This window comes from Amblyomma mixtum, chromosome 2 (genome assembly GCF_055824585.1).
Source record: "Amblyomma mixtum isolate Tamu chromosome 2, ASM5582458v1, whole genome shotgun sequence".
NCBI classification, from domain to species: domain Eukaryota; kingdom Metazoa; phylum Arthropoda; class Arachnida; order Ixodida; family Ixodidae; genus Amblyomma; species Amblyomma mixtum.
The window spans coordinates 275311585-275338283 of NC_143013.1; the positions used below are offsets into that span (position 1 = coordinate 275311585).

The window sequence follows — 26699 nt, forward strand, 5'->3', positions numbered from 1 at the left end:
AACTGCCATTGCAGGGAAGTGGCGCATCGTTTAACCGCTGCACCACTACGGCATGAGTGGTATGAGGACTCCAAATGATCTATGAATGTAAAGTAGAGAATGACATACTGCATATATGGGAATTAACCTACTACGCTATAGCGTCATGCCATTAAGGCTGAGCTTAAGTGTGTGCTTCAATTTGTTTACCTTAAACCGCTTCTCCGCTGTTCTCCAAAACGGTTAGACCTGGGCGTGTATGCTATTGTCTTCGTTATACCTAACTCTTTACTTGGATCTACTTTTTTACTGCGCTAGCACTTACAGGGGTCATCCCCCGCATTTATCCGTTATGTGTTTGTTTGCTTACCTGCCCACCACTAAGTGGGCAGGGGAGCAGCCCACCCACCGTGTCAGGTGGCAGCTCAGGTAATCGTGAGAGGCTGCTCGGCAAGAGCAACCTGGGTCGCAACCCAACCCAAGCAACCCAAGTCCCCCCGTTGGCAACACCTGCCATAGAAGGGCAGTGGCGCATCGCTTTGCCGCTGCACCACAGCACTAGCAGTGGCACGGAGACTCCCAGAGATCTATGAATGGAGGGAATACTAATTCTGCATATATGGACATTAATCCATTATCGCTATACGAGCAATTGCCATCCGTTAACACTGGATGTGAACACTGGAACTGAAGTGAAAACAGAACTTCTAGCGCACCTCATTCGCATTCGACCTAACTACGCAAGTCCACCGTCATTTTTTTTTTTTGTTTCAAAGCAGCATTCGTGGCTGCGATGCTCGCCGTGGTGGAGGGATGTGGTTCGTCAAACTGTACCGAAACCTCGGAACACGGATAGTTTTGCATTTCGCCTGTAGCGATGATCTAAACTCTAACCCCGGACTCAACAGCGTTGTATTTCTGCTGAGAAAGGCGTGCAAGGGGCATATAACGTTCCTCTACAGAACAAGGCCTGAAGCCAGTCATTCGCTCGTATAAGCATAGATGTCGCAATCTCCACTTTCCGCTCAAACATATGAACTGCTTCTGAGAGACATGCACGCTGGCACGAGCGAGAGACGTGCTGTTTGCCACGTGTGCAATCTTATCTTACAGGGCACTACTCCAAGGCTCCTCGAAGTGAGGCAGGAGATATATCGTTCGCTCGGGACGCCTTCTTTGGATGGCCTGAGAGGCAAGAAAGCAGCTAGGCGATATAGTTCTTCGCCGTAGCCTCTTTGCGTAAGCACGCTCGACGACAAAGTACGTCGCCGTCAGCTTCGTATCGAGTGAGTGGGCACCTCCGTCTTGAGTTTCTCGGGTCGTCCCAGGTCTTGCGGGGTCTAGGTCATGGGGTTGAATGTGCACTCGTAAGCGAAGCTGCACAGACTCGTAATTCCGTCAGGAAATATTTGGAAGGCAGAGCAAGACGGTCACCGATTTCCGTAACCAACGACTTCAGGTCTTCCTTTCCTAAGATGAGTTAATTCAGAAATTGTGGAAGAATTAATTAATTAATTAATTAATTTTCTTTCAGCATAATATAGAGAACTAACTACCCAGAGAGAGGCACGTTGGAATCCAAGAGTAGAGATGCAACATTTCTGAGAATTTCGAGTGGCTTGCAACAAATCTCATTTTAGTGTTATTTTATAGAGAAAAACGAAATTCTGGAAAAATAGGAACTTCGCAAAAACAGCACAGATATATTTGCTCAATAGTACCGACGTCAGTAAAAGTGCTCATTAGTTCTGGCAAATATGCAGATATAAACGTTTCACTTTTGGACCGGATTTCTAGTTCTAAGGCATCGATGAAAGTTAATATAAAAACTGGCAAAAGATTCACTCCAAGCCGGACTCGGAGTCACTGTCGCTGGACGCGGTACCTCAAGCAGCGGCACTGGTTAAAGTTGTTTCCCCATTTAGGTTTGACTGCACTTAGACAAGCTATCGAACATGTTCACCTGCCAGCCTGTTTCGAAGCTTTATGTGGACGTTTCCGAAATACGGCCAGTTAGATACATGCTCAGCTGGTGGGTGACAGTTGTATCTGCAAAAGCCGACTTGCCATAGGCCCGAGCGGCTGTCTGGTGCACAGGCCTTTCCACCAGATAAATGGTGCCATGGGCTTCGCGGTGTCCAGATCCCTGTCCTGCACCAAATCCCTATGTCCGTCCTGTACTCTGCTATTTTGGAAAGCAGTTTACTGATACCTAATGAAAGGCATCCCGCTTGCTGACATATCCACTCGAATCTGTCTGCAACATGGGCATCATGAAGATGTTTTCCTCTGTAACTTTCAGCCAACAAATCAACGGCAATATGGACTGGTCGTAAACAAAGAGTTTCGCACATGATGAGAATTTCTTTCGTTTGAATATTCTACGCGTTTGTCAGCGCGGAGGTCGCCATGTTTGCCGTCACCTCGCTTGTAATGAAACGGAAAAGCCTTCTGGAACCGCTGACACTGGATCCTTGTCCAACCTCATCGAAGTTAATGCTGGTGGAATTGGTGTAATGGGCTGCAAGTAGCTTTGCACGGGCTTCCAGACACCATCCTTATCCAAAACATCCTCTCGCATGGACTTACTTTCAGGTCACTTATTATCACGATCTGTTGAAAGCGTTCCTTGTTTATCAGAAGGTTTTAGAATGGGAGAGTCAAGCCACCCCACTTTGTTTCGTTGGAAAACTTTACAGTCCAAACTTCCTCTTGTGTATATTGCTGGTTGCTTTTTCTGCAACGTCACAGTAATGATGTGGGTGCGCTTCAAGCGATTCTTGACTTGTGATGAGGTCTTACGGACATACTCCGATGTGTACAGCTTCATGAGATCATTAAAAGCAAGTTTAAGCCATGAGCAGTACATTCAATACGTGCGATGCGTAAACTCTCTCGCAGTTATTGCACAGGCAGCATGCATGTGGCTGGTGTTGCCCGTGACTAGCGTTACTACTTTCTCTCTTCCCATTAATTCGATCACCCTGCAGATCTCATCCGCAACATACATCGCAGTGTGTCAATTCTTACCCGTTTCGACTGAAGACGTAATTGAGTTTTGGCGTAGCCACAAGAAATCCACGGCTCCCTCCATCCGTTTGTCTAAAGTGTCAAGCACGAAGCATTTCCCATGGTCTCCTCCACGTGATGCTTCACTGGCGAGTATTCGGAGTCGAGCAAAGGTCCACTCATAAAGGGCCGAGTAGGTGGAGAATAAGCGCACCTTAAAAGCCAGTTTAAAAATATTAATTCTCAGTCAAAATAAAGGCATGCATTAGCTAAGTGCATCGCTCGAGCCAAGGCGGCGGCCTCATTTGGCTTTGCAGCTCTGGAGTCATGGAGTAAACAAAAGACGCAACACTTCTTTTTTTTTTTTTGCAAAGACCACTGTTTTCGCCTCGACAAAGTTCAAACTAGCTTGTCTGGCTTGGTGATTGCACTGGTAATCAATATGGACGCTTCGCGTTTGTGTCATTTATGTAAGTGTCCTTGATGTCCAGTGGACACTCTTACACATCAGATGCTTTGTTATACTGTGACATTGGGATATCCATGCTCGACGTTTCAGTACTTACATACTGCCCTCTTCTTTCCATCCCTGTCCGTTTCACACAGAGAAAAGCGCTTCGATACGTCGGACCGCGTTCGAACCCTTGTCACAACTTACAACAATTTACCACGCAAACCAACGCACATGCACGAACATATGAAAAAAGCCATCTGACACAGGCGAAGACGACTGCTCTCCAGACTTTCATTGATACAAGCTGAAGTAGTTTTCAGCGCAAAACTGAAAGGAAAACTTAGAGCAAGAACTCATAAGACTTAAATGTCGCATCAGAAAATTTAGTGTTTTTTCCTTCATTTTTTTGCTGCAAAAAAATAAAACTATTGTTTACCCCATTTTTCCTAGTTTCTTTTCGGACTTTACATCCCTACACAGGAAAAAAATTCAGCGCGGCGCACACACAAAAAAAATAATTCGTTATTATATGCCTGCAAGCTGTACCGATGGTTAATTACCCACCTCTTAGGGCTCCTTAACAGAGATCGAAATATCTCGGCCATGAGAGAGTTTTCATTTTTTTTTTTTTCAATTGCGCCTGCATCAAATTTGGCCCCCGCGGCAGAGTACTAAATTTACGTACTTAAGCTCAGCTGAAGAACACCACTTCCAATCAACCGTCGAGACGGATGCGTGACACACACAAAAGACTTAATACCCTCGTGTTATGCTGGAAGCAATAAACTTGCAACCCTCTGCGAACCACGCACCCCCGTAGATTTAACTGACCGCTTGGTCACTGGAGCGCGCCTTCGCAATCTTGTGCGTTTGCGAAGGCGGGCACGTGGAGTACTCTTAGACACTTTTCTGCGCTATGGAGTGGTGCAGACTTTGAGAGAGAGCGCTGAGAATTCCAGCTATCTGTGAAGCAGGTCAAGCGGGGTCTTCCGTGCAAGCAACTGCTTTAAGCTTCTCGAGATGGCCCTTTCTCACGAGGTGTCTGAGATCACGATAGAGGCGAGACCTACTGACTTGCGATAGCTATCTCTGGCAAGAAGCGGTGCTTGTGAGCTGGCGGCAAATAAAACGGAAAGCTAAATGTCCACTCGAAAGATATTAGACACACTTAGTGGTGACCGGAAAACTGCATGCCCCGCATATGCCGTGAAACGCATAAAGGTTTGCGCCCGTCGTCTGTACAGGGCGCTAAAAAGCAGACACTTCAGCCGGTGGCGGACGTGCCAGAACCCGTTTCCTGTGGCACCCGGGCTGAAGTGGCCAGACGCTACCTGCTGTCGGCTGCCGCACCGCCGAACAATCAACAAAAGGAGAAACGATGTCGTACGGATGACGTCAGACGCGCAGAGCTCGTACCAGTGCAGCCTTTCCTTTTAGAGGGCAAGGGTCTAACCGATGTTAATTCCCCGCCTCGTACCCACCGCTGTCGTACCAGGACAGCAGTTACTGGCGAGGCATTCAAAATAACTCCCTCCTCACTGACCACTACACGCTGGACTTTCACGAGAGCCTCGGCAAACCCGTCGGCAAATACTACGATGGATATTCTAATAACACTCCAAAACTTCTCGGAGTGCCCACATTTTCGAACCACCGCTGCCCAGCTCTTCTCAATAGTCCCTGCTCCTTACGGGGCTCTTGGCGCCCAGCATCGCCTGAGTGCTGGGTAACCATCCCACCATGCCGGGCGGCCGACTCAAACCACCTACTTGAATCAGGAAGCCGGATGTGGAACAAATAATAGTTTCCTCTCTCTCTCTCTCTCTCCCTCTCTCTCGCCTTAATCAAAACTTTACTATTTTTTAGGTTACGTCCTCAATTCGTCGCCCCAGAATCTCCGCGCATACCAGGAACCTTCAGTTAAGCACGTCAGAGACCCTTCCCTTCGTGACACCGGACTTTAGTATTGACCGAACAGCGCCACATGTTGCACTTTGCTGTGAGGTGGCCATGTGCGTTCTCCGAAAAACAGCGGCTTTGGAAAAGCGATGGCAAACGCCGAGTGCCACTTCACAGGAAAGATAGTGCAACTCTGAAGAGTGTGTTCGAGTGGCGATTGCGGCGACGGGAGATATCCACGCTGGATATGCGCAGTTTAAGCGCGTCTTATGTAGCCGCCCGCTGTCTGTGTTGTCCATCACATACTCCTGCTGGCTTACTCTCCTTAATCAAAGGGGAAGCAGGGCTAAGGAATACGTCTCTTGATCGGACTACGGCTGTGCGCCGTGTATTACCCAACCCGCAGCTGAACGACTCGAACGGAATGACTAACTCTGAGCTGAAGCAGCTAGCTCTGCGTGTCTGGCTATTCCGCAACCATACAGTAACACTCGAGTGAATGGGTAGGTCGCTTAGCGCGATCATACGGTCGTGGCACACGTGCTTTTGAAATTAGACAAGCAAAACAAGTTTTTAAACCCTACACAGCAGTGAGAGAATGGCTCGAAATTTACAGGCTTTCAGATATGTACACAACAGAAAAAAAAAGTGGTTGCGTTGCTAGCACGCTGCGCAGACTTTGGTAAACTCATCCATAGAACACGCTGCGGAGACCGACGTTTGTTCTTGCATTCGGTAGAAAATGACTGCGCAAGCATGAGAACACAACCTGCACAGAGACGACTGCACTCTACCATGCACCAAACAAGCTCTTCGCTTTCTTCGCTCCCCAGCGGACTGCACGTGCACTATTCCATAAACGAAGCTCCCCTGGCCGTACACTATAGGACTAGCACGCGACACTGGAACATACGCTTCACAACGACCAGATCGCTTACCAATATAAAGTGCTAAAAGTCGGGGAACTCCCACTCAACACCGTTATTGCTACAGCCACCATAATTATCATCATTACCAGCCAGGTAAAGCCCACTGCGCGACAGAAACTCTGCCATTCATATTCCATCAGCCGTCTCCAGCGCCGGACACGCCCTACCTTCCCGGGAGATTTTCTAACTTTCTGGCACTTGTTTCTTAAGCGCTACTTGGCGATCAGACCGACAGGATACATGCCGCTCCCGTGACTCAGCATTTTATCTTTGCGAGTGCGCAGCCTTCTATACCATCCTCTGGAGTGAGCCCGTCAAACAACGCAGCGCTTGCGCAACAGACAACCGCAGGCGACTCTGGCGATCACAAAGCTACAAACTTAACGCTACCAGCTATCGTAAAAGCTGTACACTCGAGCACAAAGGAAACAACACAGGTGCAGCCACCTTCCGGTTGTCTATTCCTCCGCGCTCGCCGTGGCACATGGCGCTTCGCTCTGCTAATACCTGCCAACACGCTACCTGTCAGGTGGCATGTTACGCCGATGACGACGACTAGACGCGGAACGCAGGAACGCCCAAGAGCTGCGCTCTAAAACGTTTTTAGCCCCTTCAGACGCCTCTTCAGAAGCAACAACAACACTCCACACGTGTGCTTGCCATCGCTTGGGTGCGGATGGAATGCTGACATCTGCGTCATATTTGGCTCCGGTTTCTTGCACCCCAGCTCTGCTGTCACCGTTAGCATCCAGCAGGTACAAGCTAGCTCGCCTCAACCCTACGCTTGAGCTGCAACTCATCGTACGCAAGTATAAAGACAGCATCAGGAGGAATAAGAGTTGCTGACCGGCGTTCACTCCGGCGACGAGGCGGCCGATGACGAGCAGCTCGCAAGAGCCGGCACCCTTGGCCAGCGTGAGCAGCGCTGCGGCGGCGAACACGAGTCCGCTGTTGAGCATGAGTCCGCCCTTGCGGCCGAACCGGTCGGCCACGCAGGCAGTGAGCAGGCCGCCGAACATGCCCCCCACGCAGAACACGGCCACGAACACGCTGAACACGAGCGTCACCGCGCCGTCCGTCGCGGGCTCGCCGAAGCGCTCCGACAGCGTGTCATTGATGAACGACTCCAGCACCTGCGACGAGACGAGGGTCATTTCGAGATGCACTCCACCACCCATGGCTTGCAGAAGCTGACAGCCAAATGTACGGCTGCTGCTGCTGTTGTCTTTTGTTGAAGTGGCTCATACCCGCGTCGTTAAGTGATTGGCCTGGATTTAGAGTTCGTACTGCAGAAAGGCCAATTCGCTAGAGAAGACTATAAAATAATTGAGAAAAATAGTGCTTTGTCCGCACCGCCTTTGGCACAACGGGCTGAAGAGACAGCGTATTGCCCATTATATGGAGCCCGCCCCCGCATATGGAAGTCTTCAGTCTAAGTGCGGATTTTGCTGTTACTTTTGTCCTACATTGAAATTGCCCATACACATAGCAGGAGAACTGCCAGGGTTTGATGTTGAGCACTGAAGAAAGAGACCTATAGGTACCTTGCCTACCGACATTTGAGGGACCTTGCCTTTTGATACTTGTGAAAAGATCATAGAGGAAATGACGAAGAGCAGTTCTGAAAGCAGGTTTACACCGTTTTGAAAGAATGAGGAAATAAACTTCAATAAGCTTCAGGAGTGTTATGACAGAACTTTCAAATGGGCTTGGTTTGAGGGTGGGATGGCGGGCAACAAGGGAGTCTCCCAGTGGCAATGATAGAGCTGCAAAGACATTCGCACACTGGTTTCCCAGGATACATGGCTATGATACACAGCGTAAAGCTGCACCTACCGGATTCAATTCTTTTTCCCAGAGGAAGGCCTCATGTCTGTAAGTGTTTGTGGGTGTGCTTTTTTTTCCCCTTTTTTTGCGCGGCTCTTGGCAAGGTGTTCCTCCTCGCGAACAAAGCCGGAAACGATGATATTTCACTTTCACGACGCCGCAAACAGTATTTTAACGAACTGAAAGGTGGAGCGAACTTAAGGGAAGTAGGGACGTTGCAGCAGCAGAACTGATGATCTCGTAATGGCCTCAGCTTTGCTGTCGATACTGAGACGTCCGGCATCAAGAGGGAGGTCCTTGAGGCCCAGGTTAAGGCACTGGATGGAATGTGTGCTAGCTCGTGTGTGCGTGGGAGTGAGCAAGATTCTTTCTTGGAGACCTAACGTAGTTCGTCATATTATGACGTCATCATTCACCATGTTCGTTTGATTTTCCGGGGCCTTTCTCTTCCTCTTTCTCAGTAGGGAGTAGCAGGCTAGAGAGGCGTTCCTTCCTCGTATTAAGCGTTTATCTCTTTCTCATGTGCAGACTGGGATTCCGCGTGGTCGCTTGAGAATCTTCACTTTCATTTTGGTGCATTCTTCACTAAAAGGCAGCGTCATCGTCATCATCAGTCTAACTACGGCCACTGCAGTAGATAGACCTCTCCCATATCCCTCCACTTAAACCTGTCCAGTGCCAGTTGCGGTGACCTCCGTCGCAAGCTTCCTTAATCTCATCCGCCCACCTGAGTCTCTGCTACCCTCTGACACTCTTGCCTCCTTTTGGAATCCACTCCGTCACCCTAGCAGCCCGTCGGTTACTTTGCCTGCGTATTCATTGCTCTGCTCATGCCCTTTTCGCCTTCTTTATTTCAACTAGAATATCATTAACTCGCATTTCTTTGATGACCCACTCTGGTCTCTTCCTGTGTCTTAACGTTCCACCAATCAATTTCCTTTCCATACCTAGCTCTGCAGTTTCCAGTTTAAGCTCCAGCCTTAAATCAGGCTATACGATATGCTTTGGCCGCGAGTTTTTCCTGGTGTTGGCAGTGACAGCTGGGCGGGATCTAAAAGCAGCAAGAGAACTATCTCTTTGACTGGTGCTTGCGCGGTCCTGGAAGGAAATATAATCTGGAGGTTCAGGGGCCGGCATCGCTATTAGAGCTGTTGCTAAAGGGGGACTAACACGGCGGGAATTTCACAGAATAATTCGTGACAACGTAAAAGTTTGACCGCCATCTTCTGGCTGAAAAGAGCAGGCGGCAGAGCGAAGGCTACAGACACTCAGCAACAGAGCTACCAAATAAACACAATCTTCAGCAGTACTAGCAATACTAGACAAGCCTGACATGTGACGAGAGTGTTTGCGGACCCTCGTTCATGTTCGAGAGTTGAGATTGTACCCATTATAAACCGCTCGGCACTTGGAACAGGAAAGAAAATGCCTTGATTGCCGAATTTTCTTTGGACAATGCCTTAGTGCGCATACGCATTAGCCTGCACGTGCGTTCTAGTGTTGTGCAATAAGTCTCTCTCGTTTTCATACTGTGAATGCATGCGTGGGTGACTTTGCACAAATTGTGGCTGTTGTTACCCGTCACCAACAATCACTACACCACCAATGCCGCCGGATCCCAGGCATACGCGGCGACTGTGCGTCCGCGTCTCGCACCTCTTGCGGAGAGTTGACGACGCCAAGGTGGTAGCCATGCTGGAAGGCGGATCCAACGGCGGACGACAGCACGGCTAGCACCAGCGTCGGCGTCAGGCCCTGCGTCATCAAGCAGAAAAGCATCGAACATGTTCTGTTAAGCCCAAGAGGCAAAAATCAGGGAAAAACTCGAGGACTAGTGCAGTTTAAGCAAGGAAGGACTAATTAGGCCACAATGGTAAGCTTTTGGGAAATGCGTTGCCACAACCATCAACCCATCTAACAACAACCTTTACTCTCATAGAGAGTAAGCCTACTCAAATTATTCATGTTATTCAGCCCATTCAGATTGCTTCACTCAGCTTAACCTCACCCTCCTCGCCTGGAGAAAGGAAGGCGAGCGCTGGCTTTGGAAAAGTGTGATCCCTGTGGTGGGCGCTCTATGCAAAATGCAATCCCAGTTCCCCGCATGCGATTTTGTCTCTTCACGATGACGATACAGCTCTATGCGACTCAGGGGGAAAAAATCGCATTGTAACTTCCTTTTAGGGAGGCAGCAGTTGCAGCAGATTGGCTTATATATAGGGGCACTTGGAGGATTTCTGACGCTAAACATTTTCGGGAAACATTATCCCTAATTTCTTTTCGGAAGAGGGACGGCACTAGCCTTCAAGCGGGTACCGCCGACGTCAGGAGGCATCGTTGTTTACTAACCCGAGTCGTTCCACAGTGCATACGAGCTGCAGGTGATTCTAGCTGCGCTATTGTTCTTTCGTTCTTAATGACGGTTTAAGCCATTAAAGATTGTTTCTGTTGCAGGAGTGCCCAGCAAAAGATTATTTCGTCACTGCAAAACATGCACCTTTTTAGAAGCCGGCAGAAGCAATATGAAGTTAATACACTAAATGTAGAACGCAGACCGCAGTCCCGTGTACTAACTAAACCTTCTACCATTTTTTGATAATGGCGATGGCAGTGATTGCAGTAAGCTTCTTGATAGCCGGCCGCTAAAAAGGATCTAGCATGCTGACTCCGGGCCAAGAAGGTTGTTACAATTTTGCAAAAACGCTCGTCTGAGACCCTGTGTTCGTAGCTTAGGCCACCATGGCTGTTATTCACTATGAAATTTACCATCACCGATAGAAGTGCTCAGAAGATAGCAAGTTCAAACGAATTTTAACGCTTTTTGAGGCACGCGGAGAGCTCGAATTTTGCATGTGCTTTTTTGTGGGACACTCTATTCACAAGAAGATGATGCTGGTCAGACTTTGGTGGACAACCATGGCAGCACCATCATGGCGTTGCAGATGTTTAGCACAACATCTCAACGCTTTATCCTCCTCTCCAAATCCACGGTGGGTGCCATGCCCAGCCTCCCTTCGCCGCAAGCAGCGCCGCCTACTGGACATCAGCTCCCTCTGACCGTTGCGGCCGGCGTGTCCAGTCGTGCAGCGCGCACAAAGCGGCCCTAAAAATACAAGCACGCCAGTCCCACCACGCAGAGAGGCGCCGGGGCTCGGCGAAGCGCGAACGCCGGGCCGGGCTTGTTTATGAAGGACGGCATCGCTCTCTCTCGGCCGGCGACGGTGATGGCCGCTGGAGCGCGCGTACGCTCGACACGAGGCGACTAGCTGCGCGAGGACGTCTCGATCTTGTGCCGATCGGCCGCGGTTCTCGTGACCCCGAGGTGACTGCGAACTGCTGTGCTGGTCTCCTCTTTGATTTTGGTTTATTTCCTTCTGAATTCACTGTGTCGTCACCGACGCTATCAGCGAGAATTACTGTGAGAAGTAAGGCATTATTGAAGTTTTCGCTAAACCCGAATTATCACTTTCGTTTTCACAGACAGTAACCCGGGTATGAGCAGCGCATAGCTCGATCTGTCCAACAGTTACTAATACGATCATTGCTTAAACTGACCCCCGCCCCCCTTGTGGTCAGTTTTGGTGTTGCTCCGCACTGGCTCAGGGTATACGCTGTAACCTTCATTGCCTCCCAAACGAACGCAACTGGTGCTGACTTCATACGCAAATAACGTAGCTCTACCGTCATCAAGCTCTGTGCCGCGAAAGCACGCTGCTTTATTCAGGCAAGCATTAACAAGCTCATTGCCCAAGGACTCCACCTTACAAAGAATAGAAAAAGGAACCTCCGTACGCATCACTGTCAACTACGAGGCTCCATCCTCACATTATTTCTAGCAAACTGTAACCAACCAGGAGTCAACATGTTGCAACGTTTCTCATTTCCAGGCAGCGTGCGCAGTTTGCACAAGACGGATATTTTATTCGTGTGCACCAGGACATTCCAAGGACAACAGGCTACGAGATCGGGGTCGGTCCAGAGAGATACGTGTAACACAGCGATGTCATTCTCATCTCATTCCCTGAGTTCACCCATAAGATGCTACGGGAGGACATCCGTATCATCTCCCATCCCCAACTGTTTCCTTCTTCGTTTACGTATTCTTCCCTACGCCCTGACCTCCTGCTCTACATCGGTGGCAAGTGTGGAGAAACTGCCCAATAAACTTATTTCCTTCTCTTTATCTCCATCTGCTTGGGAGCCGTGAGAAAAACAACAGTTTCATGCCTGCGACTGCCTCCATTACATCCTGCTCATCGTTATTGAGGAGGAGCCCCAGCCCTCGTTCCTAAGAATGCAAAAACATATATGGTCCGTATAAATGAATGTATATTCTCCGACGTGTCACTACCACACCTAATAAGCGAGTGACCATGAGCAGTGCAGAATCAGACATGGGCGCCTCGCTGAACGGCACGAAACTTGCACCCGTCGTATTGTGCATCAACAAAACAAAAAAAAAAAGAAACGGGAGTGGGGACGGCGACGGAACACTGTTGATGACGAGCGCGAAGGGAGAAACATCCGATCGTCTCCATAATGCCCACGTTTTGCCCAGCCACTGTACTTCACGGCCTACAAAAAAACACAACGAGAAGTTGGCACAGCTTCACACTCTCACATCTCGTAGTTTATTGTAGTTTTTTTTTTTGGCGGGGGGGGGGGGGGGGGAGGGGGGATGCTTGCGTGCGCAGTGGTTTTCAAACCGCTTTATAAGGTCAGTCGCCTGCCCTAGACAATCAAGGAAATTAAACTAAGAATTGTCTTGAAAGATTTTTCGCGGTCGCTAGTACTTGAAACACCCAAATTGCAAGCTTTTAAGAACAATGTGTCAGCATTTCTCTCGAATCAACTGTCCGTTTTAAACACTGTCCAAAATTCTTGGATAAAATTTTTGAATACTGGAAAATCGTAAGGTACGGTTATGGAAATATTGAAAGCAATGGTCCATGCTTCCTATGTGCCACAAAATATTTCTTATAAACTTTTTTTGACCGCTCTTATGGAGGAGTTAAGAATTCCATAGAAAAACAATTGGGAACGCTTTTGATGACAACAAAAACGGTAATAGTAACAAAATGCAAGCCTGTAGAAGTTAGATCTGCGGATATATAGATTGTTGTAGTGAAATCTTATAAAATGTGGATTTTTATAAACTCTTTCCGGTTCAATATGCTCTTGCACAGGATTGTTGGATATGAAAGGCAGCGTGCCGATCGTTTCACACGTACTGCGCGGAGAAATTGATTTATGGCTTTAGTTATAGGAACGCTGGTGTTAGGCATTTAAATACGACAAGAAAACGGTTCGGGATGTAAAACTATTGATAACAAAGATGTTTTATTTTTCTTATTTTTTGTTCTCCGAGTCTTCAGCCGTTTCATGTTGCTCTGCGAATTTGAAATTACCATTTTCAAAACTTTACTGCAACACTCTGTAACCGCTTGCTTTTAGTGTCCTCCGCATTGCCATCCACTGTCACATAATATTTGCAAAGCAGTCAGGCGAGTAATAGATCCATTTGGCTTTCGTGTCCTTGGATTTGTCTAATGTTTAATGTCACATATGATTTACAAAGCAAACAGAAGGGAGCTAATACTGCATGAATTGCAACTCATGTAGTTCACCTAACATTCCTCCTATTCCCTTGGTTACTAGGCAAAATGAATAATCACTGCTGACAAGCGTTTTGGTAGCAAGTCTGTTTCAGGCAGCATTTTACACTTACAAAATATTCTTGGACAGTCTATAGACTGTCCATGGACTTTTGCCAATTAGGTCTATAGGCAGTCATAGGAAAATCCTAGAGAATAGTCTACAGGCAATACAAATTCAATAGACTGTCTATAGACGATCTATAGATTTATGGCCATACAATTTTAGGAGACTTTTGTCTATAGACAGTTCCACAGACTGCGTATAGACAGACGAAAATATCTATGGGAAAGCAATGGAGTCTATAAGAAGTCTATAGACTGTCTATAGACCAGTTTTACGAGGGTATGCAATATGAGCGAGTGAGTCTTTTATGTATTCCTCACAACTGCCCATACACTGAAGCTTGCCGTATACAGCTCTGTCGTCACGCTGCTTTCAACGGCCCTGGGTTAGTTTCTGTCGCGTGTACCTCAAGTGTTTGTTTGCGAGCATTTTCTGAGACATGTTTTCTTCATCGTTTCTCGGAAGGGGGGCCGTCGCGTGGCTGCGTAACCCAAGTACACAACGACCCCTTTATCGCGACCTCCCGGGAAGCGGTGCCAGCCGCAATCTGCCTTCTTACGCACCCTCCTTGTTTACGGCAGACACACGGCCGAGCGGTAGTGGTTGAAGACAAGCCCAAGAGGCAGATTATCTTATTTCCAAGGAGCTGCCAAACGCGAGCACGACGCGTGCTTCGAGGCAGGATTCCTCCGGTCACAGTACCGCGCTTCTAGTTTAGCGCACGTTACTGAGCCACAGAATCCCTGCTGTGCGTGACATCCCTCACGCCTACCACGCGAAGCGCTGCGCCGAGGTATCATTAACAACCGAGGAACAGCCCCACCTTCCGGTTGCACTTCCTCGAAGGCGAAAGACCTTCCTCACTCTGCCCAGGATTTCCAGGCAGTCAGGCAATGCAGCTGGGTGAGATGATGATTGGGTGTCGTACAGCCCTGCTATAAGGCTAGCGTAGAGTTCAGGCTTTGTTTTGCTTCATTTAAAATGCTCGTTGTGGTTCTGGAGAACGGTGCTGGAAAACGAATCGGATTTGCCTGCAGGATGAACACGAACTAAATGTCGTGTAAACACTTACAGAATGTAAGGGGGCCTCTAGGGTGCTAAAAAGAAGTGAATGAAAGTTGCCTTGCAAAAGGGTGGAAAAGGGAGAGTTCGTACGGATCCATGTTACCGAGGCACTACAAGGGTGAGGATGGAGAGCACCTGTTCTGTCATTCTACGTCTCCGTCCTCGTCCTTGTTGTGTCTGGATAAAGTGAAAAGTTGATTCTCCGAAATTCCCAGGCTTCCTCGAAGTTCATTGCATCGGGGCTTAAACTAAGGATATAACTTAAGGATCTTTTCTGTCAAACTGTGCAGAAAAATTCTGTCAAATGTCAAATTTTCTGTGACATTTTGACAAAAAAAAAGAATGTTAAAGAAGTTCTTTTGGGTTTGTCAGATTTCAGTTGTGAGTTGTGCGACGTAGTACATATATGATCCGATACCAGTAAGACAAGGCGAGTTCTTGAACTGTTTTTACACTTTGTTCTTTTATATTGGCCTTAAATTCTGCATTCATGTCGTACTTGTCCCCCCCCCCCCCCCCCCCTTTTATGAAAATACCCCGACAGGGGCCCTTAAGAGTGGATAAATGATGAAGATGACTGCGCGGACTACTACTTGGCAATTGCTGAAATGTCGATGCCCGTGTCAAAAACCTACGTGGCTTACGATTGCGAACGTTGTTTTCCATAAGTTCTCACCTGGCTAACTGTGCGTTGATTACCATAAAAAACTTCCAACCGGACTTTAGAATCCCAGAATAGGTCGAGCAGGAAAAGACGTTGCTTTCCATTGACCGAGCACTTAAGCGTAATTTGCGTCCGAGACGCAAGGGTTGCCGTTTATTATTTATCTATTTTTCGCCTTTTGAAAACAACATCTCAGTGCCTGGTGGTAATAAATGATAGCATCCTATAGAGGCGTCTTATGTTAAACATTTTATAATATCGTAGTAAATTGGCGGTACAAAGTCGGACCTGACTACACAAAGTTCATCGCAATGTCTGGCGCTTCGTCTCGCTGAAAAAGCAGCGACAGTGCACAGAATCCCATCAGGTAACGTTTGATGTGCTGCCTGTTAACCTAAAAAAGCTATCAGGCGTACAGCAACTGACTCTTATTTAAATAATTTCCGAAACAAGTAGGTAAACGCGTCGTGCGCCGTTTGATTAGTGAAAAAAGATCGTTCCTAATGATTCCAGGAGTGGTGATCAAGGACGCTTATGGCTTTTTTACAACTCGGAAAGGACGCTTGCTAACTAAGGTGTATGCAGATTCTTTACCACCAAGAAAAGGAAACGCTTGTTTTCAAACTCTCACAAAAAGGGGCCCCGATTGTTTGGATTCAGCAAGGAAGACTGTTTCTTTTTTACTGCCGCAACGACATTTACACAACGCCACATTAATTTAATATTCTCTGCTGAACTGATGCAACCTTTCGTACTATCCGCTAGAAGCAAGACCACAGCCTGCGCGTTAAAACCGCGCAACCGCAAGCGGAGAAGACCTCCAGAAAAATAGAGATACTGCACCAGCCCCTGTCATCAGTAATGCCTCCTAGCGGGTAAAAAAACAAAAAAAAAACATAGGCCGATTCGCGTACAGCGTCGCCCCAGAGTCTCTGCGGACAGCTTGTTGCGCAGATGGGCGCCGCTTTCGGCGGAATTGCTCCCGGTCGGATCCATAATAGATGGTGAACGTCCCCCACGGTGTTGCGCCATGCGGCCATCGCGCGCTTCACTGTGCCGAAAATGCAAGCAGCTGCTAACTCTTATCCCCTCCTCTCAGGTCAGAAAGGGTCAGAGCTGGCCCCTGGAGAACCACGTACGTTCCAAAGCCGGGGGCGCTTGTTATCGGACTCATTATATGGCGTTACTTTTCTTACTACGCATCGCTCGAGTTATGGCCGTCCTAACTACCAGCCTTGACTTCTCATAGATAATGTTTCATCCGCTCTAATAAGCGTTTTATTTATATTTTTACCAACAACTGTTATTTCTTAGATAATCATATCTCATTTTCTTTTTCCCTGCTCTGGTTTTTGTTGCTGCATACTTGGGTATTCTTGTGTTCTTGAGCAGCATAGCATGAAGTTCAAAGTACATGCGTCCTTGGCATCTATAACCTTAACAAAAGATTGACATGTAGGCTCACCGAGATGCCCCTTCCCACGAGAATCTATAGTAGAAGGCGAGAGAATAATACGTGAAATGTGAAGAGGTCTGACCCCTTATTCTTATGGCAAAGATTGTTAAGTTTCGCTTGACGACGTTAAAGCATGTGATTGCAGTCTGAGCAAAACACGGGCGTTCTTAGGGCAGCCCTCTTTTGCTGTGCTTAATAGTAACAAAATAGCAGGAATGTTTTGCTTCGTCGCTGACGTCGACAGAGAATTTTCCTGTCAGCTTGACGGGGCCATTATCGCGTGATTATCGGGGACGCGTCGATTTGTGGCTCGAACTTCACCAAAAGCTAAGTGGCCCCAAATAATTCCATGCACCCAGTTGCAAGTAATAAATAAGGAACTGACTTGGAAAAGAGGGTTAGAATTAAGCTGTGATTAATAATTCAAGGCATAGTTACGAGTCAGAATTTTTGGCAAATACACTGTGAAACATACTACAAAACCTCCCTAGCTCCTCTATAACCATCTCACTGTCTTCTACACTTTGCTGGCTGCACTTGAGACGCCACAGTGAACCTAAAGGCATGAAAATTGTGAGAATGCACCTAATAGTTCCGCTAACATTAATTGGTTGTTTAGATAAAGCGCCTGGAGTATCTGGCAAATGTTGCAAATAAATAGGGCCAAAGTAATCTGCTCATGGACAGTGCATCTTTGAGAAGAGTGCTGCGAAGATGAACAGATGCAGCAAAGTCTGCAGAACTACAAGATGTTTAATAAGATGCGTCTTCGACTTCGCCTGATAATTTTTCGAAGGAAATTATTCGCTCAGTCTGATGAGCTCAGTAATGTTGCGAATAGCAATCCATGTAGAGATATCCACGCATCGAAGTGCTTCGCAGCTAACCTCCGATCGCAATTTGCGCTGACGTATACTTCGTGATAAACGGCAAGAAGCAATTTCTTCGCGGGCAATATGTCGGCTTGCTTTGAGGCCCAATTGAAGATCACACACATAGCATGAGCGAATGCACAGTTCTTCGCTTGCAATATGGGGCCACAAGCAATTGCTAGGCAGAGCACAGAGCAGTTAAAAAGGCTAAACTACAGTTGAATCATTTCTTTTCCGTAGCTCCATCCGCAAAAGTGAAGACGGTATTTCACTAATGCAAAAACGGGACACAGAAGAAGGGCGCACGGTACAGTCAGTTGGCTTACAGCTGGGGGAGTACAAGTCTGCAACGGAGGGCCAAGTCATGCACTATTGATGTACATGCAGCGACGAAACTAAGATTAACGAACTCGACGCGAGGATTCACACAAAATGATCGGGGGAACGCAAGGTCGAATGAATTAGATCTTCTTTGCTCCGTTCACACCTTTTAAGTTCGGAGGCAGTGTGAGTTTTACAGAAGTGCACAAAATAAATCGGCTACCACCCAGGCAAGGGAGCGGTGAAACCCTCCACTCTCCCCTAAAACCCACTCCAGCGCATCCAATAAAATGTTTACCACCACTAACCCACAATAGGAATAGTGTGTAAATTATTCAAAGTTTTTGCTCCTGGACGTCGTTCGAAAACAGAAAGTAGACGCTTACTTCTGCTGTGGGCGCAAAGGTTACGCAATGCAACGACGGATTCGGATAAAAATGGTTGAAAGGCAGTGCACTGTGAACAAGAAGATGGACAAAGTGGGTGGCTGAACGTCAAGAAACTACTTATACATGTGCACAAGAGTATTTCTGACTACGCTAACCGAACGGTGACGCTACTGACTACAAGTCTCATGTGCTAGGTCCATACTCCTCGACGTTTTACCCGATTTCATTTAGATAGACCTTATTCTATTCCATTTCACCATCTTACATCTCACGTATGGTTGGGAAACAATTTACCCCGATCTGCCCAGTTGACCGTCTGGCTATAAATTGGCCATAATCTGTTGCCATCCTTAAAGTGGCTACAGAAAGGGGAGCTGGTGAAGCCACATGGGGTCAGCCTGTCGGAACATGATACCAAAGTCTAATTTGCGAATATACAAGCACTTAGAGCCGCGACGTCTCGGCGCACTCACTGCGCTCTAGGTTATCTCGTACGCGCCCGCAATTCGCTTCCTCTGGATAGCCTCTCGCTCAGTCCCGCTGGGTGCGCCAGAGCAGAGGAATCAGCTCGGCCGGGGAGAAAACCCTCGCTCACCTGTTGCTGCTGATAGGGCATCGCCTGCTGCTATGCGGACAGCCGCTTTCCGCCGACGCTGTCTTGCGCGATGTCTGACGGAGGCAGGTCCCCAGACGCTGGCACAGTCTTCGTCGTCCGGCGCTGCCATCGACGCTCCGCCGATAGCGCTCGCAGCGGCGAGGGATCACGTCCGGCCCGCTCGCCACCAACGGAGGGGAAGGAGCTCAGACAAGATGACGACGCGACCGAAGTCGCGAGTACGCCAGTGCCTTTAAACGCATCTGCTTTACTTATCGGACTCTTGACAAGGTAACGCGTGAAAGTAAAAAATAAAATTGTCTTCGTATCCACTCTGAGACTAAGACTGACATAGTTGGTTTGGTGGCGCACCGGGGTAGAAAACAACGTGGTGCATGGACGTTAAAAACAAGACTGACACAACGCTCATGTCAGTCCCTTCTTTTAAAAGTCCTGGTAGGAGTGCTGTTTCTCGTCATGGTATTGCATGCAGATTTGAAGAAATTTGCGCAGCTTTTCAGCTCTCGTGTTGCTCATGTGCCCTTATAAGTTTTCTTTCGTATTTATCCAGATGAAGTCGTTCTACAGCTTTAGTCTTCTGGGAACATCGTCCCCATGTTAACTCATTGGGTACGGCAAGAGATTTAATTCCGAGCTGGTATGTTTTTCAAGCAAGGCAGCTGAGAAGCGGTGAAATAAATTTGCTGATTGGCTGCTGCTTAACACGATGAAGATGAAAAAGGGAGGAGATTTATATTCTGCACCTGAAGGAGAAGTCGCCGGCGGCGCTCCATTCTAAGCCCCTTGTCTATCCTTTTGTACGTCGCACCCTTCTTATATTGCAGAACATGTTCTGAAGGAAGTCGAAAGGCTGCAGTGCATGCCTAAGTCCTTTCTCAATAAAATCTGGCATTTTGCACCTAAAGCAATGGTAGTGCAGTCACAAGGCTGCTATGCATGCCTAACCCTTTCCTCCCTAAAATGTCGCACTTTGCATCTAAAGCAATGGCAGTGCAGCGGGAAGGGGGGAGGGGAATATTCTTTTACAACATCTTCAATTTATTTTTTTTTTCACAAATATTTCAAACCAAACCACTCATGCACACAGGATCACGAAGAGATTTCGTTCATCATATTAATATGGTTTTATGACCAAATCTTCCTTCCATTAATTAGCAAAGATATATCATAAATAAACAGATGAAATTATACATCTACTGATGATGCGGATAGCTTGGGTGCGAGCGGTTTGTCTCTCGGCTTCGACTTTGTCCCTGTCTGGGCGGTAATCGCTGTGCGATTTCACAAGCCCTCGCAATTTTATCTCTGGCGTTTATTTACGAAAATCTCTCACACCGCTCTGGACGGTGCAGCCATAGCTCCGGATCGGTCTCAGGGCGCAAAATTCGGCTAATATAGGCTCTGGAGGAATGCACCAAGAATAATACAATACAAGATACTTATCAATAATACAAGATAATACAAGAAACTTATCAGGAGAGTCATGCTGCTACCTGCAGTGAAGTAAATTCACTTTTGTCATTACAGGCATCAAACCTGCAAGACATGCGCTAGTTAAGTTGCAGTCTAGCTTGCGAAATGGATTCGAACCGACTGCATATGCATGTTCAATTGTATGCCTTTTATATCAAAATTATATCCTTTTATATCAATTTTATATCAAAATTGTGATGCAACTTTTCGCCTTACAGCGTACCGGGTGGCGTCATATGTGGCCAGGGACAGCAATGCTTTTGCATTGCCGCACGTAAACAGTCTTAGGTGTCTGTGCCGATTTTTTCTCCGCCTCCTTTCACTGCGATAATTACTGCGCCTTTCCTTTTCTTCTCGCAGAACATTTGCATTTCGTATTTTTTAGACAAACCCACCACTGGCTATGCAAGACACGCTGCGGGCCTTCCCGACTGCATTCATCTAAACGGAATCTTAGAACACAGCCGGCATGAAAGCGACCTACCATCTGCATCAAACGGACCAGGCCACGCCGAACACGCCACAGACATTACTCGAAGATGAGTGGCAAAATACAAAGTATCTCTAACCCACCCATAACCAGCCTGCACTTTCTATCAAACGTTTTCACAATTTATACCGGCAGAAGGTCACGAGCTACCGCTCATCCTTCCTGGCACCCTTCCTGCGCCTCCCTCTCCATCTTCCGCATGCTGCCCACCACCACAAATGTATGCTGCATTTAATCCTTACTACGGCTGTATGAAGTGTTTTGCGAAGGCCTTCTGAGGCACACTGAAGACTGAGTGCTATTTTGGGTGCCTCACAAGCCAACATCAAGCAGCTGAACTATTGCAAGCTAAAGGTTGGATAACCTGCCCCGGCCTTCCCAAAAACACCTCTATCATGGTCATTATGGCAGAGAGCTGAGTCTTCTCTTTACCAGTGTTGCACACACAGGAGCTGCTACGTGTCTGAGTGTGGTTAGTAGCCCATGAACCTGATCATCGCCTTGGAGCGTATTGCGTATCCGAAGTGTCTGACCTCTGCTGCAGCACTATCAGCTTGCTGGCACGTCTTCGTTAACATCACAGAGGTATCCTCCATAAATCACTGCTAAAAATTGTGGCGTTAATAACAAAGCAAACATCGCAGGGACAGTAACGCCTTTGAGCCGCATCTCTAGGTGCTAGAGTGCGCACTGCCTTATCTACTCCGATGGTCTCATCACGCCCGCATCACCAGCATTCAACGTCTGGGTGCTGTTCATACGCAACACTCAGCCACAGAACATCAGGTGCTGCTACAGAACTGGCTGCTGTGAGAGTAGTTGTTACATACCCAAGGCGTTTTTAAAAAAAAATTCATTTACAGATTTTTTTTTAAAAAGGCGCTGATACTATCGTGAATGCCGCCTTCAAGGAATGTATATTCGGCTCGGCGGACACAGAATGAAGAAATAGCGGTCAAAGTTAGTTAATTAATTAGCCAAATTTCGTTAATTATTTTTAACTCTTCACTTTACGCTGCTTATTGCAATCACAGTGTTGGAGATAGTAAGGATTCAAAGCAAATACAATTTGCAGCATGTCCCTAAGTGCAACAGATATTGAGATATTCGCGATTGAATTTTCAGTCTTTTCGGATCCGATTCGGGAAATGAACGCTCAGAGTGCGCCGGAAATCCCGCCCACGATACTACGTAAGAGACTGACGAAATGATGACGACAACCGACGGCACCAAGGCTATAGCTGCGACTGCGGCAGGCAGGCGCTCGAGAAGAGCGCATAGACACTGCTTCCGTGAGCAACACGCCGTTGGCATTGAACTTGGAGGCATGTTTCCTGCCATCAATGGCTTTGAAAAAGCAACACGGTGATAACGCTCAAGATTTCCTTTTCCGTTCTGGCTTTGCCAAGAAAGGAACGGTGGCTTATCGGCTCGCGATTTATTATATTTTACCGGAATCTCCACTGGTCCGCTGCCGGCTGCTGCAATACTATACATGTCAACTCTGAATGCGCGTTGGAATGGCAGGGCAGCTGCAACCGCGATACTCGTTGACCCAGAAGGTACAGATGGTTGTCGCCTGTGTAAAAACGGATGGCAACGCTCGCCTCGCCTCAAGACTCTACGCCTCCGAGCATCCCGGTCCCCGGTTCCGTCACATACGATGTTCGCTAAAATGCACAAGCTTTTCTGGACCACACGATCTGTGCTTCATTCAAGGAAGGCAAAGGGAGTTATCCTGAGTGTAGAATTCGAGATAAATATTCTCGCCTATGTTCATGCATACCCCGAAGCCAGCATTCGTCAAATCGTCGAGGCCGCTGGATCCTCCCTCTATTCAGTCTGGTGAGTGCTCAAGAAGCATAGTTTTTATCATTACCACATATCGCTGCATCAGAACCTCAGTGAAGATGATTATAAAAGGCGTTATGAATAATGCAACTGGGCTTTGATCAAATGTGAAGTAGACTAAGTCTTTTTTAGGAAAGTTCTGTGGACGAACGAGGCCCACTTTTGCCGTAACGAGGAAGTCAATGTACACAACGCTCACTACTGGATTGATGAGAACCCGCACTGGCTCAAGGGAACACCACCACCAAGTCCGGTGGTCAGTGAATGTATGGTGTGGCATTTACACAAATCGAGTAGTGGGGCCGTACTTTCTGGGAGAAAATCTAACAGCAAAGTCATACACAGCGAGCTTTCTATGTGGGGCTGTCAGCGATCTCATGTCTGAGATCTCGTTAAGTCAAGTCCACGCCTCGTGGTTTCAGCACGACGGGGCGCCTGCGCATTTCTTGTCGCGTGCTAGGGATTGGCTCGACAGCAACTTCCCCGGTCAGTGGATATGGCGCGGTGGGGTCAGGTTCTGGCCACCTAGGTCACCCGACCTAACTCCATTAGACTTCTTTCTTTGGGGTTACGTCAAGAACGAAGTCTACGCAACTGAACCCGAACACGTGGCAGACCTCAAAGAATCAAGGCATGCGCGAATAATACCCCCGCAGGTTGTGAAATGAGTGCTGCAGTCCATGAAGGAGAGATTCATGGCATGCGTGGCGGTTGAAGGCAAGCATTTTGAGCATTGCTGATGCATAAAACCTAGCCACCCAGATACGACGGGGCGAGATTCATCAGTTAACGTCTTTTGGAATTACTTTGGATAAAAAATAATAAAGCGCAAGCAATAAACTTGCAGCGCGTTCCTTTCTTGGCCGAGCCAGAGCGGAAAAGGAAATTTTGCGCGTTATCACTGCGCTGCTTTTTCGAAGCCGCTGATGGCAGGAAACGTGGCTCCAAGTTCAATGTCAATGACGAAAAAAGAGCGCGTGCTACTCACGGAAGCAGTGACTATGCGCTCTTCTCGAGCGCCTGCCTGCCGCAATCGCAGCGATAGCCTTGGTGCCGTCGGTTGTCGTCATCATTTCGTCATTCTGTTACACAGTATCGTGGGCGGGACTTCCGGCGCGCTCTGAGCGTTCAGTTCCCGAATAGGATCCGAAAAGGCTGAAAATTTAATCGCGAATATCTCAGTACCAGTTGCACTTAAGGACATGCTGCAAATTTGTAGTTGCTTTGAATCATTATAGTCTCCAAAATTGGAATTGCAATATGCAGCGTATACAGTGAAGAGTTCGAAAGATGGTTAACGAAATTTGGCTAATTAATTAACGTCGACCGCTATTTCTTTACCTTGTGTCCGCTGAGTCGAATATACATTCCGTGAAGGCGGCATTCACGATATTATCAGCGCCTTCTTTTTAAAAATTTGTAAACGGTTAAAAAAAACACCCCGTAGAGTAGTTGCATACAACTACTCTCCCACTAGTTGTTGCATACATTCTGAAGCAAACAGCTGGAGCGTGGGTTACCATCAGTGATTGTTCACCGGAACTTGAACCGGTGACATCAGCGCATACTGAGGAGCAGTTTATTTCATTTCATTTCATTTATTGAACCCTCAAGGCTAAAGGCATTTAAGAGGGGAGTGGTTACAAAAAAAAAGAAAATACATAAACAAATGCAATACATGATACAAAACAAAGTATTATCAAATTCCTGTTATACAATGTTAGCTAGTGCAGAACGAAAATGCTGGTTATGACTTATGTCGGCGATATCTGCGGGAAGGCGGTTCCATTCGCGTGATGTACGAGGCAAGAAAGACTGAAATGCAGTTAGTGTTACACCTTTCAATGCCAACTTTGTGACGATGATCAATGCGGTTTGACACGTATCTGGGGGAGAAAATGAGGGCATCATGTAGCATGGGATGATGGTATAATTTATGAAAGAGGCTCAAATGAATTGTATGCCGGCGGGATGCTAAAAGAGGCAAAGAAAGGTTAGCTTTCATGCTTGTTACACTTGCGGTACGGTTAAAGTTGGACAGGATAAAACGAGCAGCGTTATTTTGAACTAGCTCAAGCAAAGTTATCAGTTATTCATGATGGGGATCCCATATGGCGGCGGCGTATTCCAGATTAGGGCGTATTAGTGTTATGTTATATCAATATATACTATCAGTTTAGTCAATATTATCAGTATAGACGCCGATGACTGTGGTCTATACCACAGCGTTGTGCTGCATTGGAGTGACCACGCCGATGGCGCAGCAAGAGCGATGCGCGGTGGCTCATCCCAGATGGTCCCAATTCCTCTCTCCCAGATTGATGGAGCAAAACTTGTGGCTTCTGTTGCCAGCCGCTCGCAACGCACCCTGTGGTATGACTCAGACCATCATTACATCTACCTTCGATGCATCGATCCCATTTCTGATTTCCGCAGGCCACGTAACCCGTTTGGGCGTGGGCGCACTGCCTCTGACAGATTCTACTTTACATAGGACGCACTGCCTACTTGTACGAAATCAGGCGCTCAAAAATTTTACTGTACTCGGTATTTGTGGTACAAATGTGCAAGGATTGTTGTTCTTTGCTTCCTCTACTTTCTGGTCAGCGTCCTTGTCATGTTAGTCGCGCTGTGTGCTATGACGTGTGCAGACTTTGAAGAGCTGCCTCCGAAGCACAGACCACTGCCCATTTTCGACATGGTAATTCGTGCCAACATCATCAAAAGTGGCAACCGAGAGCCGCTAGTTAAGGCGCCATGGGTGCCGTTATGTTTCCGTCGTAAAGCAACCGTCGCTGCTACTGAGTCATCATGACTCATGGGGAGTTCCACATGCATATGAACTGTGCGGCCTTTAGTGCTCAAAAAATCACGGAGGTTGCCTGCGGAGGTGCTGGGCATCAAGTGCACGCTGTATTGAGACCGAGTATCATGAGCAGTATGAGGCGGAGCACAGGATTCTATCGGAGATAACCTCGTAACCTAGCTCTGGCGATACACTGCAAGGCCGCTTTTCGCAAAAGGTGCAAAGCGCTCTGCCATATCCTGCCGTCACCACCACCAGTGGCGGTTTTCTGCTGAGTCGCCGTAGATAACGGGCTAGTTTTGCTAAGCTTTCTTTCGCGTTATCTCTACCAATTGTGTGAAGGGAAAAGAAGCCGCACGCAGGAACTCAAATGGAAAGATAAAAAGCAGCGATTCTTATCGCAACGCTATAGAATGCAATGCCGATAACTGTGATGCCTGACCGTTATCGCTATCAGTCATTTCCAGCTGCTCAGAGTTGCCTAAAACACGGTTGCAGAGTGAGAGCCAGCGGCTACAGGGCCGCGCCTGCGTTAATACTTTGTTTCTGAGAGCGAAAACCACGAATCGCCACAGGCTGTTTACCATGTAATGCTATTTGTGAGTTTATAAGCTATTCACCACGTTCAGCAGTGTTACCCCTCAAGTTGCTCACGAAAGTGCAGGGTGCGTTTTCCTTGTATACCCCCAAGAGGCAATGGCCGATCGCAGAGCGATAGCCATACGTGTTATTCTGGTCGGCAGCCAACCTGATCGCACGATCACGCTCACCGAATGGCGACCCCCGGTCAACTGCGTACCAGGTTGGGCTGAAGTCGGTCAGCGTGCTCGGCCAGAGCATGGGCTCCGGATTGAATGCCGACTACGACCGCGTTAGAG

The 26699-nt window shown here is 47.6% G+C and overlaps 1 protein-coding gene across 1 annotated transcript in view; it reads right to left on the reverse strand.

Annotated features, from left to right (window-relative positions):
* The window catches only part of LOC149364065 (solute carrier family 2, facilitated glucose transporter member 1-like), a 37982-nt gene extending 18644 nt beyond the window's left edge, over nucleotides 1–19338 (reverse strand). The window contains exons 1-3 of the mRNA XM_089574070.1: nucleotides 19181–19338; nucleotides 9754–9852; nucleotides 7118–7403 (exon numbers count right to left, since the gene is read on the reverse strand). Coding sequence (XP_089430196.1) covers nucleotides 7118–7403; nucleotides 9754–9852; nucleotides 19181–19201 — 406 coding nt within the window. The 5' untranslated portion in view covers nucleotides 19202–19338. The remainder of the gene's footprint in view (nucleotides 1–7117; nucleotides 7404–9753; nucleotides 9853–19180) is intronic.
* Between the last annotated feature and the right edge of the window lie 7361 nt (nucleotides 19339–26699).